Here is an 18867-nt window from a genome sequence, read left to right as displayed (position 1 = left end):
TGCGGGAAATATTTCCCAGCATGCCTCTTGTTCTCACCAGGTGCATGGCGGAACTGCGTGGAGGATGTGGCTCAATAAGCAACTGAGACGGCGTCTGTCCAAAGCTCTGAATCTGCGCCTCTGTGGCCTGCGGGAGAGAGAGAGTGAGGGGGAGAGAGAGAGAGAGAGAGAGAGAGAGAGAGAGAGAGAGAGAGAGAGAGAGAGAGAGAGAGCGGCTGTCACAATCAATATGCATCAAAGTGATGGGTCAATGCGTTACTTGACAATGCAAGCAAATCCTAACTCAGCCTTGCCTCTGAGGAAGGAGGGAGGTAAAGGGAGAGGGGTGCACTCCCAATCCGCCTGGGTACTCCCCCCATCCACCCCCCCTTCAGCCTGCAGAGTCATCCAAGTGTTAGTATGGAAGAGACAAGCCTTTTCCTATTAACATGCTTCAGTTAACCATTCCCATTTCCAGGAGCAGGGGCCCCAGCCACACAAACGTTAACCTGGAGTGACATCCAGCTAGAACTGCAGCAGGCCGGCATGCTTTTAGATGTTATTGTGCTTGAAACAAAGAGGAAAATCATGTGTATGCATACACACACACACACACACACACACACACACACACTTAGCCACACACATATACACCACATCACACAAGCAGGACATAGTGAATTGGTTAAAAATATAGTACCTCAATGAAGGATGATTTATGGAGCAGAAAGTAAGTCTAAAAGCTTGTGAGTCGGAGGGAGAAAACAAAAACAACCACAGAGGCACTTAATGAGCAGTGGGAATAAAAAAAAAAAAAAAAAAAAGATAAAACCCCTCAAGAATCAGGCCTGTACCAGTTTTAATAGGTAACTTCAATTTAATATTATTTATGCTTCCTTTCTAGGTTTTTGCTTGAAATGAGAGGAAAAAAAGAAAAACAGTAAAAGCTCCTGAGCTTGACTGAAAGCAGGGTTCTCCACGGTGGGAGTGATTGATGTGACTGGAGCCACTTCCACCATCAGAGGGGAGCTTGTAGACGTCCGTCAATGCCATTGTGCACAATGGAACATACATCGCTCAGCCTTTCGCCTGCCCTTCTGACTGCCTGAGCAACTAGCCCTCATTTTCCTCCGCCTGTACACACCACTCACTATCAAAAAGGACCCACTGGGTAGCACATGCCACGGCGGGAGCCGTGGGACAGGAAGTTCGAAGGTGATGCTGAATTAGGACAGGCCACCTGCTAAGGCACACAGTCGCCCCCCAAACCCCCTCGTTCACTTCCCATCATCCACAGCAGCACCAAAAAAGGCACTGTCCACACAGTTGAGCGCTGTCGCAGAGCAGTGAAAATTTCATGCGAGTTGGTGAGCACATTTGGCAACCATTAAGTGTTACGCAGTCTGTCAAGTAATAAGCAACTGACATTATGGCTATTTAAGGTTAGGTTTTGGGGTGAGGGTCAGAGTGTGTGTTCAAATAAAGAAATTGGATACAAGGATCAGAAAGACTGAGGAGGCCATGTGGAAAACATCACCATATTTCTTATGACGGCTCTATTACCATGGAAACTGGGCTGCTGAATGAAACATTTTGGTGTTTTTTGGAAAACAATTATTTCATAGTGGACAATGATGGGTTTATGTTTTTTTTTTTTTGCATGTTGGGGAAGGGGATTTAACCCATGAATGGGGGTTTGCACGAGATGATCAAACACGTCAATATCTCTGACCTGTTTAAACAGTAATCCTCAGTGATGCATGTCAGTGACTTATCTCCACCTCAGTAGGAGTTGAAAAGTACTTTACAAGTAATTCATTAGTTTAAGTCACTTCAGGGTCTACTTTTTGGGTGATCTGACACTTATTGGCAAAGTCATGTGGATGATCTCCCGTCACAGCCTCATGGCTCGGGGGAGCACCAAACATTCCTCTCCACAATGCATCCAATCATCTGTGTGATGTTTCTTCATATATAGTTTTAGAAAATTCAACAGGCTCCGGAGGCGGCTTCAGCTTTCACTCCACCGAGGCCAAAACTGATGACAAAGATTCAACGGAGGACCCCCCCCCCCACCCCCAGCAGCACCCTTCGGTGCACTCGTGCAATGCAGCGACACAGCAGTTGTGTCACACAGATTGCAGACATGGCCTTGCGTTGACCCACTATGCAGCGTGGGATCATGCTGAGTCACGGCACCTGGGATCAACAGTGGCAGCTACAAATATGGCGCCTCTCCTTTAACCTTTGTATAGATAACATGGATTACAGAGAGCAAATGACTTTCAAAGCACTTTTGGCTTTTAAGTAATATATACAAGATAAAAACAGATTGAAACAGAAAGTATAGCGTGACGTCCAAAGGATTTACTAGAAGTGCTTCCACTTAATGTGGACTCACTTCTGCACGTGCACACCGAGAAATTGTCTGTTTATATCCATCTTTTTGGAACGCTGTTTTTTTTGTTTTTTGTTTTTTGTTCTTGCTATTATTTCAATACAATGTATTTTCTTGGTGAGAACTTTGAATAAGCCCATTTAGGGCTTCCTTTCTCACCTGCACATATTTTCATGCTTTTATGTTCATTTAAACTTTTGTACCGTTTTTTTTTATGTTGTGCAAATAAACAAATCAAATCAAATCAAAAATACATCAATTTCTCAGGTGATGATATATATGCCCATTCTTTACATGAGCACTTTTGGCTTTTAAGTAATATATACAAGATAAAAACAGATTGAAACTGAAAGTATAGCGTGACGTCCAAAGGATTTACATCAATTTCTCAGGTGATGATATATATGCCCATTCTTTACATGCCAAAGAAAATGTGTTTAAGATAAACTTGTCTGGATAATTACAAACAAAGAATTGCCCTGAGGGGGCTTCTTGAGTGACAGCTCGGGAGCTGACATGTGAACTACTGTACGTGGGAGAAAAAAAATCTCTCAAACAATATGTCAGCGAGTAAGTGACTGTCTCTAATGAAGTTATCAAACCAAGCACGTTAAAATCTGTATGCTATGTGACAGCAAAAGGCGCCAGGTTGAGCATTTAAATATTTGCATTCCATCATCAAGGTGAAATCAATTTAAAGTACGTCTTCTGTTTCAAAATGTGTCTTAAGGTAGCCAGAGCATACTTTAGTGTTTGTTGAGTGTGAGGAGGCAGGAGGGGCAGCTGCAGGAGGAGGAATACAGTCCCACTGATGAATAATTTGTCTGTTTTCTTCTGAGTGACACAGTGGGGTCTGAACCGAGGGGTTGCTGTCATGTTTTCCATAAGAGAAGGCTGTCGGGAGAGGCATCACGGCGAAGGACTGCTGTTCCGGCTGTGTGCCCAGTAGAGCTGTCACATCGTCCTCAACTGCAGACCAGAGGCCTGGCAGCGTGTCAGGAGGTGTCATCATTTTCATCTGACACACCCGCGAGGAAATTATCTCTCATGACGTCTAATTTCTTGACATTTCAAACGCCTTAATTGTTGTGACTAATGCCAGGTCTTCGTGTTTCACCTGTCAAACCCTGAATGAATCAATACCACAAAGTCAATCATCGCATTTCCGCAGGATCTCGGTGAGACAGTCACTGGGGAAATTTCCAAGCTCCACCTCATTGGTTCATTCAGGATATCCAGGAAGGTCCCAAAATGCCCTGTGTGGGGTAGTATGATGGTATAAAGAGTCAACAGTAATGAGAATAGGAGCAAAACACAACCAGCAGGTTTCTACTTGGCAAACTGTTCATAATGTAGCCACAGACCATTTATAAATGACTTTTTCTGTACTACCTCAGGATTGCAAGATTTCTTTTTATTTTTATTTTTTCCGTATATGTTTTGTAAGACAACTATTTTGATACTACCTGGACCTGCACCAACAAGACCTTCAGTGGGTTTTTTTTTTTTTTTTTTTTTTTTTTTGTTGTTTTTGGTCAGGATATACATTCTCAATGTAACATTGTATTTTTATATTCTTTGTGAAAAATAATAAAAAAGATTTGAAACAGAAATGACTTTTTCTCTTTCATATTCTACATTTTGGAAATGTCAATAAATCACTTTTGCATATTGTATTTGCACAAGTTAAAGAAAAAATAATGATTATAAAAAAAATCAAATTTGAATTGACTTGTCTATAGCTCTAAACGATCAAATCTATAAAAGTCTGAGGCAATTGCATCTGGTTATCTAAACATGACTATTGAGGCCAAAAGAAACCGCCATTTAACAGCCATGTATAGACCTTAGCCGGGCCGTAGTTGAACCGAACTGAAGCTCTTGAGATGCACCTCACGGACGCACCTCACTTAATAATCGATTGTCTTCCCGCGGATGTACTGTATACTTGGATTTCTTGGAAACTCCAGTTTAATCCTTAGCTGGATTTTTGCCAATAGCTTGATTTAGATGTGCATGTAACTGCACTGAATGACTGGATTCACACCAGGTTCAGCATCCAAAGTTAGCAGCTTATAAGGTTAGTCAAGGCCCAGACTCTGGTAAAGTTTTCAAGTAGCTCTCGTGCTATTTTGAGGAATCCAGTTTAAAATCAAACAAACCAAACTGCACCTGCAGTGAGAAAGGCCGGGGTGTATTAACCTTCAGTGGTGGAGTTGCAGCCAACTGAACACCTCCAAGCTTAAGCCTGCTGTTTTTGAATCTCATTTTAAAACTCATTTTTCATTCACTAGCATTTAACTTAACATGATTGTTTTTTTTACGTGTTTTATGTTTTACGTTGTACTGTTTTGTTTTGGATTTTCTTTTCGCTTGTCCAGCACTTTGGTGCGTTTTTGTTGTTTGTAAAGTGCAGTTATAAATAAACGTGACTTGACTTGACTTGACTAATCCTTTTCAAGCACATGGAGAAACTCAAAAGCCCCCATTTAGATTTTGGTTTGGCCGCTCTGAGTTCCAGTAGAGCATGCAGATGGAAGTACAGATTGAGAGGAAGACCTGAATCATCTGAGGGTTTAAATACATCTTTCTGTGGTAATGAAAACACAGAATTTACTACTTAGTGGTTATGAATATCTGATATCACTGAGGAAGTTACACATTAGACTTTTTAGACACGTAGTAAAATGTAACCAGATGAACCGAGAGCAAGTGTCAGGTAAAACAATGTGTATTACTATCCTTATGCCAAGATTAACAAAACCATAACATTTCAGAGAAAAAAAACACTAAAACCCCAGAAATGACAACGTTTTAGGGGACATTTAAACATGGAAAATGATATTGTAATTTTTGTAATGCTATTTTATTGCTGTTTTCTTTAATGGTGCCATCTTTTCAAATCTTGATGTTTTCTGCAATGTTTGCAGGACTGGGGTGATCCAGTACACCGCACCCTTCTACTCAGAAGTGTTTCTTTCGAAATTAGTTTGACATCTTTGTGCCATCCCTTTCTCAGGAATAACAGCGTGACGTAAAGCAGGGTGGAGATGAAGATGGGGAGGCTGGATGATTCAACTCTGATCTGGGTCTGTGATGTCAGAGTACCCTGCAACTATGAATGTTTATTCAAACTTTCAGTTTTTTGGCACCCAGTAGTGTCACATGCTGGAGTTTTTGAGTTGGTAGTCAATTCAAACATTCAAATAAATAAATGAGAAAAACAACAATAACATTTTTTCAGGCGATGCAGATTGGACATGATTAGATAGAAGGCGCAAGAAGAATGCAACTAAAAAATCGAATCCACAAATGACATTATGAAGTCTGATCCTAATTAGTGCTTATCATATCAACACTGAATGTGTTTCAATTAGTTAATCCCATTTCTTTTTCCAGCACAAATGCATTCACATGTCACAATAGTAACTTACATCAACTGCGTACAGACAGGAATTCTCTACAGCGGACTTCCTAATGCGCAACTAACCGTCAGTACTGTCATCTCTAAGGATAACAACAGTCAATGAATGACAGCTAAAACCCCTTCGTGCTGACGCAAAATAAACAAGGCCATGTCTAAAATCTTTCTCAAATTGATGAAAACCAAACCTTTTGCAATATGGTTTGGTAATTAGATCAGCCAAATCTTCTGCGGGCGATTTGCATAGTGGTCACTTGATAAATAAAGGCGCCCCTGGAAGTGACAGTATATAAATGACTTGTTTTGCAGACAGCAGATGGTGAATATCACAGGGAGAGACGATCTCACGCTGAAAAAGTGCTACAATGCGTACCAGCTGCTGCAGTCTCCGGTCCCCTTTCCCCCTTGCAATTACGCTCTTCAGGAGTAGTACAATCCAGCTAATAGTTATTCAATTAATTTGTTAAAAAACAAGAAGGTTCACTCCCTCATCTATTGACTGAGTGCCCTCTAGCGACTGGTCAAAGAGCACGGCGAGATTTATTGATTTGATTAAGAGAAAGGACATCCAATATATTGGACAGAAAAAAGATGGGACGCAGTTAAGATTTGCATTACGTTAAGAAGATCTATGAAGACTTCAGAAGGATTTAAAAAGCACACTTTCTGAGTACGGAAATTAATATTTCGCATCATTAAAGAATGGCGCAAGTCTGAAATCAAACAACGTGAGTCAGTAGGTCTGTCAAGTTCTCTCATGGTTACGTTCCCATGACACATTAGCTGACTGACAGGTGCATGATATGAAGACATGCCACAACAAATAGAGATAGGAAGTTGTCTCTGTGATGAGTAAGAAAACGTGGCTTGGCAATCTAGAGTGTGTGCCTGTGTGTGCGTGTTTGTGTGTGTGTGAGAGAGAGAGAGAGAGAGAGAGCTTTACCTCTTTAAGTAAAGGGTCAGTGATACTGTCCAGGTTGACAGAGCCCTCGTAGGTCAGGTAGTGAAAGACGTTGAGGGCACGCACCGCCTCTGGGCCCCGTTGCTTGTAGCCAAAAATAAGGTCAATCCACTGATGCAGCTGACATGACACAAATTCGCTTTCCAGGGCCTGTCAGAGGAGTTCAGGGCAATTAGAGGTCAGAAAAACACCAACAATACACAGGACCTGGGCTAGAAGACACAACACAAACTGAACCTAAAACAGTGAACACTACAAAACTCAATCTACATACGGCAAAACAAACAGATAGCATACAAATTACACCAAAGTTAATTTCAAAGAGAGCTATGAGGTCACGAGTGAGAAACCGACGGTGGTAACTCAAATAATAAATAATACATAATAATTTCACTAAATAATTAACTAATGAAACTGGCCTAGACAAAAAGGTTGGAACACTGCAAAAACTAATTTCTAAGAAAGAAAAAAAAAAAGCCTTCAAGAGAATTAGAAGAGTATTTTGGACTTTTTTCCCCCTAGGTTTGAAGAATTCTCATCGGTACATTTCTGCTTATTTTGACTAGATTTGAGGAATATTAAGCTTAATTATAGAGGGGCTGTCTTGTCAGTGTGACCCTAACCCCACAGGTTGTGACAATAGTTGTCAATAGATTCAAGGTGAACTCCAAGATCAAGGTACCGTATTTTCCGCACTATAAGGCGCACCTAAAAGCCTTTAATTTTCTCAAAAACCGGCAGTGCGCCTTATATATGATCATTACGGTCATTTCTGTTACTGTAGTCAGGGGGATTGTGGGTAATGTAGTTGGTGTCGCCAAAGTAATGGCGCTAAAAACGTCAGGAATCGTCACAGACGTTCAAGACAACAGCTAACCCGCATAATGGCGGCTTTGACGAGACGGAGCAAAGCTGGTTTTTATTTTGTTAATAAAGTTTGACATACATTACTTTTCTTCTTGTTTTTTTTTTTTTTTTATTTGCTGTAGAATTTTGTAGCATTTCCTGTAGCAGCTCCATCAGGTAGATACGTAACCCCAGCCACTATAGTACGGTATTTTACCATATATTTAGTGCGCCTTATATGTGGAAAAGGTTTTAAAATACGTCATTCATTGAAGGTGCGCCTTATAGTGCGGAAAATACGGTACATGAGCGCCAGATTGCACCATCCGCCTCTGTTTAAGTCAAAGTGGATAACTGAAGAAGACCCCCGACTGGAATTTTGTCAAAATTGCTAATTGACAAGCCAAAAAGCCTTTAGAAGAATGTCTATTGGACAGATGAGACAAAACTGGAGCTATTTGGAAAGACACATCAGCTCTATGTTCACAGATGCAAAAATAAAGCATTCATAGAAAATAAGACTGCATCTATTGTGAAACATGGAGGAGGCTCAGTTATGTTCTGGAGCTGCTTTGCTGCAGTACAATGAAATGTCAAGATTAGGGAGCCATTCAGAAAGTGTAGGAAAGCTTGTCGCAGGTTATGAGTCCTAAAGCACAGATCTGAAAGGAACAAAAATGGCTCGGAAAATACCATTGGACTCTTCTGAAGTGGGCTTCCATCAGCCCTGATCTACGTCCTATTGAGCATCCGTGGAAAAAAGCTAAAGCATGCAGTTGGGGAGAAAAAAACCCTCAAACCTGAGCAAATAGAGTCACATTTTTTCATGGGAGTTTTCAAAATACCAGTCTACAGGTTCAGAAGTTTCACTGGGAGTCATTCACCCGATTGCCTCAAAAGGTTGTGCAATAATAGATTAGGTTGAAGGTACCAACATGAGTCAGTTGAAGCACTATTCAAAAGCTTGATTAGTCAATTTTTAATATTTGTTATTTTTGTCAGCTTCAACTTATTTCAGTGAAAATTGTGTTTTTTTTCTTCCTTTAATGCAAATGTACCAACACATTAGGTTTGGTTTGGTGACTGCGCAAATATATAAACTATAATTTTACTACGTAAGTATGGTAAATGCCTATTCTGTGAAATATTTCATTTTCATATAGCCTGAACTAAAATCACACATGCAGACAGCATGCGGTCTGTTTTCTGTGTGATAACATTGGAAGACAAAATTAATCTTTGGTGTGAAAATAAAAAATGTGTCAGGTGCGTGGGTGCCATCTTCAGTGAGAGTTGGCATCCCTTTCAAAAACAAATGGAAAGGTTGGAAAGAGCTGATACAGTATTTGGCTGAGCAGCAGCGATAGGAGGAGAGCGGCGGTTGAGAGAGCTTAAGAGAGAAGTTGTGATCATATCAACACTGGAGGAAATCAGAGGAAGAAAACACCATTCTCCGACCACTTCAGAAGCAAGAATAATTCTGCATAGCCCTGAGAGAACCGCCTCGTAGCCAGATTTGATGTGAAGACAGCTGAAGTATAGCTTTATCCTGCCCACTGTGTCATGTTCTTTTTGTACGGTGGTTCAGGTCTGGCCATCACTGAGAGCTGAGTGGGGATATGACTGCTCTGTTGGTGCTGAACACATGTTGATGGCTGTGTCAAAATATGTGAAAATCTAAAATACAGGATATCTTATGTTTTTGTGGCGCTATGCACTACAGTAAATAAACAATAAAATATCTGCTTGGCAGATGAGTGAAATCTTTTAAATATACCGTATTTTCCGCACTATAAGGCGCACCTAAAAGCCATCAATTTTTTCAAAAGCTGACCATGCGCCTTATATATGGATCAATATTGAGCTGCAACTTCACCCACTTCCTGAAGGGATTTTTCGTCAGATCAGCCTTCCGCATCAGTTCCGAAACAGCTTTTTTTCTCTCTTCTCCCTCTGGATATTTTTCAGCAAAGGCTCTGTGTGTATTGTTGAAATGTCTTGCGACATTGGACGGTTTATTGTTAGACAGTTTTTCTCCACAAATTAGGCATACTGGTAGGACACTCTCATCAGCGGTAAATGCAAATGAATCTGCCCAGGCATCATTGAATGTTCGATTTTCTTCAGATATTTTTCTTTTCTTACATTTCTCCATACTTGGCCTTGCTGGGGTTGAAAGTCGCGACGAATGGATGGCGTTTTGGCGGGTATACCGGCTTTCACGAGTATGACGTTTATTTTGAGCGATGAAAAACAATAAAATACATTTATTCAAATATTCCAATTTAGAACTAAAATATTAAAGAACTAACACAAATAAAATACACTTCAATTAAATACTTAGTTTTTTTTTTGTAATTTATTTTTCCCAAGCCACTCAGAGCCGCAGTATAAGGATGAAAGAGCCTCATGGGGCTCCGGAGCCGCGGGTTGCCGACCCTTGGTCTAATGGATGCATAACGTAACCCCAGCCTCTACTGTAGCGCCTTATAATGCGGTGCGCCTTATATATGGAAAACGTTTTAAAATATGTCATTCATTGAAGGTGCGTCTTATAGTGCAGAAAATATGGTAGTTAAGATTTTTCAACAGCTGTCTGTGCTTTTCAGTTTTCACATTTTGTGATAAAACACATTGTGGCATCCTTCCGATTAAAGCTAACTATTTACCAAATAATACTCAACCTGTGTTTACTGCAACTAAGATTTCCAATTTTGTTGACTGCAACCCATAATCCTTCTACTACCCATAGTTCAGATGTAAAGGAGCTGCTATAGTCAGCGTCCCAGTGAGAGATTACGTTGCACAACAACCAATGGCTGCAACACCATCACGGCCTTAGGCTACCTTCACACTGCAGGTCTTAAGGCTCAATTCAGATTTTTTCGTTTTCTTGGTTGCTCACATTAGTAATTTGTTTACGTCTTACATCTGACTTCGTTGTGAACGAGCGTCTCTTTTGAAGTGACCCGCATGTGACATCAAAAGCAGTACTTCAGGTGTACAGATGTAAACAAAGATGCACCAACAGGGAACCTGTATGATTTCTTGTTGAAGTTTTTGTGCATTGGAAGGGGACAAATTCCTAAACTAATTATAATGAGAAGAAACCTGGCTAAAGGAGAGCGACATTTAACTGGGTAAACGTGGCGCGACGGATTCAACATCTGTACAGAGGCGTGTTCGGATGAGGAATCAGAGCCAGGAGTGGAGCACTGTGATGTGACCCGGTTTTATTGAAGCAGATTTCATTTTTTTTTAAATCCCGCCAGTGCAGAATTGTTACATTAATCACCTAACAGTGATGTCAAAGTTGGACCGGACAGTTCAGTCTGAACTCGCATTGGAAAAACATCAGCTAGGTATCCGATTTAGCCCCACACATGAAAGTGACCCAGGTCTTATGTGAAAAAAAAATGGATTTCATGTCATTTGAGCTGTTCATAGAACCAAAAGAAAATCAGATAAGGGCAAAAAAGAAAGAACAAAAATCTGATTTGGGTTGCTCTGGCCTGCTGTGTGAGCGAAGCCTCAGAGGCATTTGCAGGTTAGAGTCTGCACCACTTGGTTATAACTTACCTTAACCTCTACCCATAAAAAAATAACCGACATACCGGTATATATACTTTTAAATAGACATAAACATCACAGAAGAAAAGGTGAGACAGGCTTCTATTATTTGAATCTGCTTCCCCGTACAGAGTGAGCTGCCCTACATATTTATCTGACCACCTAAAATGCAAAATGATAAAATCATTGTATGGAAACAAGGAAAGTAACTGGAAACTAACAGGATCATATTTACTGCAAAATAGCTGTTACTGACTAGATTTATTTTCGGAGGATCAGTAAGAGGTTCAGGATAAGATATAAGGCCACTAGTTATACTGTACGTAATGTCCACACACATATAAAAGACGTACAATGGGAGGGTTGATGCATTGTTCAAGAATATGGTACAAGATTATTCCCATGAACACCGAGGTGAAGCTTTGCAAGAGAAATTTACACTCCTCCCCTTGCGTCAGGAATAACAGCCATTACCAACAAAGCCCGCATGAGCACACAGAGCCAGAGTTTGCCACAGGGCATATCACGACAATTGAAAGTGGCACATGCAAAGATGGGAAGTGGGAGAAGGAGGGGGTGATGGAGGGAGAAAGAGAAGATGGAAAGAAAAAAGAGAGAGAGAGAGAGAGAGTGAGAGAGAGTAAGAGAAAGGGGGAGGCAGTCAGAGAGATTCACTGACATAAATGAAATAAAAGAGGAAGTAAGAGTGTGGGCTGGCAGGAGAAGAGAACAAAAGAAAAAAGAAAAATGGAGCCAGGACTATGATTTTCTGGCCGCATGAACACAGTGGTCTGTGAATGCAACGAAGCGGGGCAACATCACACATGTAGCCTTCAACAGTGGGGAAATATCAAGTATACATACACACTATATATATATATATATATATATATATATATATATATATATATATATATATATATATATATATATATATATATATATATATATATATATATATATATATATATATATATATATATATATATATATATATACATATATATATACAGTATATATATATATATATATATATATATATATATATATATATATATATGTATATACTGTTTCTAAATATATTTTTTGTATTCTTTCCTGTTTGCTTAGGAAATGAAAACAAGCTCTTAACAATTTCTTGGTTCTCCTGTTAGTGTGGGTAGAGGATAGGGAAAGGTCACCTGCATAAAACCAGCAAAGCTCTGTCACTCCTGCTGAAAAGGTCAGCAGTGTTCCCACAGCCTGCTCTACCTCAGGTCCCAAAAGGCTGTGGCCCCTAACCTCAGGACACAATTGTTTCTTCCCGGCATGCAGCATTAAAGAGGTTGCTCCAGTTTTGGAGGAAAACTATTTCTCCTATATTAGAAAGTAGAAGCACATTATTGAGGATTTTTGAGGATTAAAAAAAAAATAATAAAAAGCACATTCTTTATTTCATTCTGCACCATTTTTGCATTGTAGAGATTCCAGGCAGGGAAAAATTAGGATATTGTGTAAAAAAACACTGACATTGTGGTACAGAATTCATAAGGACGGAGAATGATCATTTTCCTCAAATTCTATGTCACCAAAATTAAAAGTATTAAGTAATTTGTTGCAAATGCCATCATATGTGTTTCCTAAAGCATCCTTTTAAAAATGTACAACTGTTGTTTACGAAGTAGCTTTTTTTGTGAATTTCTGTGTTAACAATCATTATGTTCAGCGGGAAGCAGAGAAGTCGCGTTTCTGCACTAAGTGGTTTGAGATTAAATCAGAGATCAGAGTTTATCTGAAGCTGACGAATGACCCCGATCTCATTTGCTGTCTCGGTGCTGCTCCGGAAACCTGTTGGGAGTTGATGGGCTGTCTGTATTAAACGTGCAAGCGGAGAAGAGAAAGGTCCTGCACACAGAAGATAAAACTACAGTGAAAACTCGCCCTCAGCTTAGTCTTTGAGAGCTATTGCTGAGGTTAGACTGGAGTGATGCAACATAATATGCAGATGAATTTCGGTTTACTCATATACAGAGGTGTCTTCAGTATTCACATTCATTACTCAGGTAGAAGTATAGATACTAGAGTTTAAAAATACTCCTGTAGAAGTTGAAGTATCAACTCAAGTTTTTTACTCAAGTAAAAGTATAAAAGTACTGGTTTCAAAACTACTTAAAGTATAAAAGTAAAGTAATGTAAGGGGGAAAAAAGCCATTAAGGACAAAAGCCATTGAAAATGAATGCATCTTAGTATAATGCAAATATATTAAAGAAGCATATATGTGTACTATTGAGCATTAACATGTGTTTCAGAGAGCAGCAGATATGATGACTAGTTGCCTATAAGTATTGTAATGGTGCAAAAAGTCAAACTTCAGAGGCATGTTATCATTTATCCTAACCTTTATTGGAATGTACATCCAAGTTTAGTTGCAGGAATCTGAGGGAACGGATGTAAGAACAAAACTGGACAAGAACATCTGAAACAACCACAACCAAATTCACTCTATCCAGATGGAGCAATTTGACTGGATAGTTTTTATTTAAAGGCCGAAATGAACTAGAGTAACGAGGCTGTTTTTAAAATGTAAGGAGTAAAAAGTACAGATAATTGCGTGAAAATGTTAGGAGTAAAAGTAAAAAGTCGTCTGAAAAATAATTACTCCAGTGAAGTATAGATAACCAAAATTTCTACTTAAGTAAGGTAACAAAGTATTTGTACTTCGTTACTTGACACCTCTGCTCATATATGACTTTGTATACAACTTTGCTTCAAGTTTACAAGATTTAATCAATTTAATTGGATTTTGTTCGTTTATACCAAAAAATCTATTTTTTTGAGTTTACTATTAGCACATGGCACATACTTACCATCCTGTTTATCCGAACAAGGTCTTCCGGCTTCTTGGCCCAAGCCGGGAGTTCCACGTTACAAATCATGTTTCCATCTTCCCTCATTCCCAGATGGTAGCCGTTGCTGTTGACAAACATCTCGGGAAGGTAGTAGAACTCAGGAGTCAGCTCCTGCAGAAGAGAGATGTTCTTGTTTCATAGTGTACTGACAAAACCACAATGTTTAACACAACAGAAACCACCGCGTGATAGCCAAGCATCTGCAAAGCACAAGCTACAAGAAAAACAAAGCAAAGAAAACCATCTTCTGTATCCCACTGTGATGAAGTGAGAACTCAAGAAGAGAGGTAACACAAACAAACTGAACAGCAGGGCACAGGAGAGGTGGTGAGAGGCGCTGGTCCAGTTATTCCAGGCAGGGGTGTTAGGTGTGTTAAATGAAACTGGAACTGAGTTGGGTTTTTCTCCCTGGTCTCCGGGTTCTTGTGATGGGGTCAGGACCTCGCAGTGGAGGGGAAGTCAGCTCGCTAAAGGATTCCCAAATGTAAAGCCCAGTGTGATTCCTTACACAAGAGGGGAGAGCAAATATTTACCTACGTTCCAAGAAAGGACTGCTCTTCAAGGACTTTCTCCTGTGTTGACTGACATAAGAATTTCCCCATTTGTTTTTTTTAACCGAAAAAATAAATATTGTGTACTTTACATGCTGACAGTTATCCAAAGGATATTATGTCTTTTATTTTAGAAGTTCTCCAGATTTGCAGTGACTTGTTTAAGGTATTCCATTACTACAAACGTTATTATCAGTACTCGAGTTGTAAAAGAAAATCAGGGGGGATGGTGGATTTTATCATATGGGGACAGATCATTTGCGCTGATTACAAATAATATGATATATTACAAATAATAGCAGTGACCAAAACACCTGCAGAAATACTGCAGGAATGACATAGCAGCAGTTAAATGCAGCCTTCTGTAAGCTTTAAATATCCACTGGGTTTACATCAAATACATCAAAACACAACAATAAAAAACAGTTTTCTGAACTTATCAATATGATTCTGTCCTTCACAGGATAAGTAAAATGGATCACTGCAAAAACTCAAAATCTTAACAAGAATATTTGTCTTACTTCTAGTTAAAATGTCTCATTTTAGTAAAAAAAAAAATCTCATTACACTTTAAACAAGACTCATCACTGGAAAAAACAACAATTTTCACCTGTTTCAAGTAGATTTTCACTTAAAATTAGTAGAAAAATCTGCTAGTGGAACAAGATGTTTTTGCTTGTAATGAGAAGATAAATCTTGTCCCACTGGCAGATTTTTCTACTTATTTCAAGTGAAAATTTACTTGAAACAGGTGAAAATTGTCAAATAAGTTATTTTTCTGGTGATGATTCTAAATGTTGAAATAGCAGTAAAACCGCATTCATTGATGAAATGACATAAGGGATGGAAAGGCAGGATGGCAGTTTTACAGGGGGGATGATTTTGACTGTTTTTATTTCAGGGGGGACCCCATCCCCCTCATCCCCCCTCAACTCCAGTACTGGTTATTATATACTAAAGATAGAGACCCTTCTTAAAACTCTCAAAGAGGTCATGCTTGTTTGCTCGGTGATTAGTTTCTTTGTTCTTCCAAAAATAAAGTGGCCACTAGTTTCACCAATGTAAAAGACATCCACAGAAAGATTTCTACAATCAATTCCAAAACTACAGCATGCTTGGAAAATGGGCTAAGATTGTTCATAATATTACCGGTATGATCTCTTTAGATATTCTTTAAGACAACAGCAGATATGCAGCCCCCACTGTGATCCCTTATCCTCTTGATCATACAGCTATGAAAGGATAAGTGAGTCGAGCCTCAGCGCAATCGGGCACATGCACACAAGGAATGTAAATCCTTTACTCTGTCTTCATTAGAAAACATACTTGAAACAAGTTAAACATGAATGCCTTTCTCGTTGGCCCGAGACTACAAAAGAAAATGGAAGTAGGTATCTTAACTCCGCCTTTTATCAGCTTTAGTTATATGAATGCAGTGTTTGTCAGGTTCAGTGGTATTATGGAGTTTTATGTTGCCTATGGGATCCATAACGCAGAGAGCTTTTAGGTGAGGATAAATCACTGGGTTTTGAGGTAGGGAGTCAGCGTGACACGGTACAGGCCCATAAGACTACTGGTCTGTTGTTGGTCACATTTCACCCTCAGCACACGACAGGGTAGGGAGTAAAGAAACCATTCCTCTTCGTTTCCCCTCAGTCTCCCACATACACAGCCACACTTTCCCTCCTCTTTTTCGGCTGTTAACTTCCTGCCGTAACTCACCACCAAGCTGTTAAAACTGCCAGCTCCGTTTTCAAGCCACCCTCCCATGGCAGCCATTAATTCTGCAACAGCATCGTAATGGGCTAACAAGTCAATCACACAAGCCTCCATTGCTTTACACCGTGTCACCTTAATGACATGTTCGTCAAAATCTGTCACCGGCAGAGTGCTGCTGGATTCCCTCAGACAACTTAGTGGCAGTTGCTGTGCGGATGTATGCCCACTACTATATTCCCCTTCTCTTTGCCCATGGGCGGCTGTGCCAGCACACGCCGAGTGACTTTATGTGCACAAACAAATAAGTGAGAGGCAAGGGGGCAGTTGACGGCTAATGATGGGGTGATGGAGGGCATGAGGTTGTTGGTCAGTGAAGGGTTGTTTCCACTTGACTTGCTCTTTTAGGAGGTCATCCCCATCAGGGATTCAGGCTTCCTTGGTCTTGTCATTACTGCAGGAAGAAGCTGGGGTTAATGAAAGAGAGACCCTTTTAAAAACCAGTTATTTTGACATCAGAGGCTCATTGGTCCGCTTGGTGGTCTGGACCAAAACTGACCTTAACCATGAACCTTAACCCTGACTTACCGCCTATGCTGGCTGTGTGCCTATCTACATTCATCTGTGCACCTATCTATATGCTTTATGTCTATAGTTACCTTTTTGCAGAGGTGTCAAAAGTATTCACATTCATTACTCAGGTAGAAGTATAGATACTAGAGTTTAATATTACTCCTTTAGAAGTATCAACTCCAGTTTTTTATTCAAGTAAAAGTATGAAAGTACTGGTTTCAAAACTACTTAAAGTATAAAAGTAAAAGTAATGTAAGGGGGAAAAAAGCCATTAAGGACAAAAGCCATTGAAAATGAATGCATCTTAGTATAATGCAAATATATTAAAGAACCATATATGTGTACTATTGAGCATTAACATGTGTTTCAGAGAGCAGGAGATATGATGACTAGTTGCCTATAAGTATTGTAATGGTGCAAAAAGTCAAACTTCAGAGGCATGTTATCATTTATCCTAACCTTTATTGGAATGTACATCCAAGTTTAGTTGCAGGAATCTGAGGGCAAAGGTTGTAAGAACAAAATTGGACAAGAACATCTGAAACAACCGCAACCAAATTCACTCTATCTGGATGGCGCAATTTAACTGGATAGTTTTTTTTTAAAGGCCAAAATGAAATAGAGTAACGAGGCTGTTTTTAAAATGTAAGGAGTAAAAAGTACAGATAATTGTGTGAAAATGTAAGGAATAAAAGTAAAAAGTCGTCTGAAAAATAATTACTCCAGTGAAGTATAGATAACCCAAATTTCTACATAAGTAAGGTAACGAAGTATTTGTACCGGTACTTTGTTACTTGACACCTCTGCCTTTTTGTTGGCATGGATAAAAAGGTTTGCTTCCATTTTATGATATGTTTGTTGAACATTTGTCTTTTAATGCAAAACAACAGGAAATACAACATTATTGTCTGCATAGACTAAAATTAATATTGCATTCTTAGGGCCCGCTATTTCCATGATATATAAAGACATACAGAGATGGGCACAAAATTACACCAAACACCAAAGCAATATTAAACACACATACAAATATTTTTAAAGCCGTTTGAAACATAGATGTTCGTTTTTAAAGAATGAAGTATTAGTTTCTGTTGTGGCATTGTCTCATTGTTTTGCACCCCCTTTTGCACCATGAACAATGCAAACAGGTTCTTGTACAATAGTCTCCCTCTTGTAATACATTATGAAACACTATTAGGAATCCTGAATTGTCCTACACGGTACAATCCTGCTCCTAATAGATCAGCAGCCATCCTGTGTCTGTAAAAACAAATGCAGGCAGACATACAAGTAGTCAAAAGAAGACTGTTTTTGTTAACAGGGTGGTGTTTGACTATTCAGGTTGTTCACTGGCTTGCAGCATTTCCACTCTGCCTCAGATAGATTGTTGGCTGCTCTCTCCACAGATCCTGGCGAGTAAAAGCTCTGTCCGTACATAAAAGACTACATTTTAAATAGCTTTTGTCATTAATGCTTTATTAATTGCCTGAGGCAACACTAGCCCGATGCAGGGTGTGCTGGAAATATATGACACTTTGAGGTCAGCTTGTATCCCCGCTGTGTGTTGTGCATTGGGCAAAATGGAGACAAATCAGCAGGGTTCAGCGTTTTCGGTGACTGCTTTGTGGATATGCAGAGGACTTTGTTTTTGCCTCAGATGAACGCTTTGTTCACGAACAGTCTACCTCTGAAACAGCTTGTTTTCTGCAGGAGATAAATGAAATGTGCATTGGGTATTTCTTTGTGTTATGAGACCTGGTGATTTCTATTTGAATAAAGCATTATTAATGCATGGAAAGTAATATATTTAGTTAGGGAATAAAGAGACTTGGTATGAATTCGTTGCAATTGTTTTATAAATATTTAACTGGAATTATTTTGGTACCAACATTGTGAATTGATATTAATTATTAGGGTTGTGTAGGCTGTTCAAAACCAAAGTCTTTACACCAGACCGAAG

At 39.4% G+C, this 18867-nt stretch overlaps 1 protein-coding gene across 1 annotated transcript in view; it reads right to left on the bottom strand.

Annotated features, from left to right (window-relative positions):
• Positions 1–18867, bottom strand: part of nbeab (neurobeachin b) — a 236494-nt gene that overhangs the window by 13163 nt on the left and 204464 nt on the right. The window contains 3 exon segments of the mRNA XM_061719704.1: positions 38–127; positions 6745–6912; positions 14026–14178. Coding sequence (XP_061575688.1) covers positions 38–127; positions 6745–6912; positions 14026–14178 — 411 coding nt within the window.

Source organism: Cololabis saira, chromosome 4 (genome assembly GCF_033807715.1).
Source record: "Cololabis saira isolate AMF1-May2022 chromosome 4, fColSai1.1, whole genome shotgun sequence".
In the NCBI taxonomy this organism is placed as follows: domain Eukaryota; kingdom Metazoa; phylum Chordata; class Actinopteri; order Beloniformes; family Belonidae; genus Cololabis; species Cololabis saira.
This window is presented reverse-complemented; position numbering and strand designations above follow the sequence as displayed.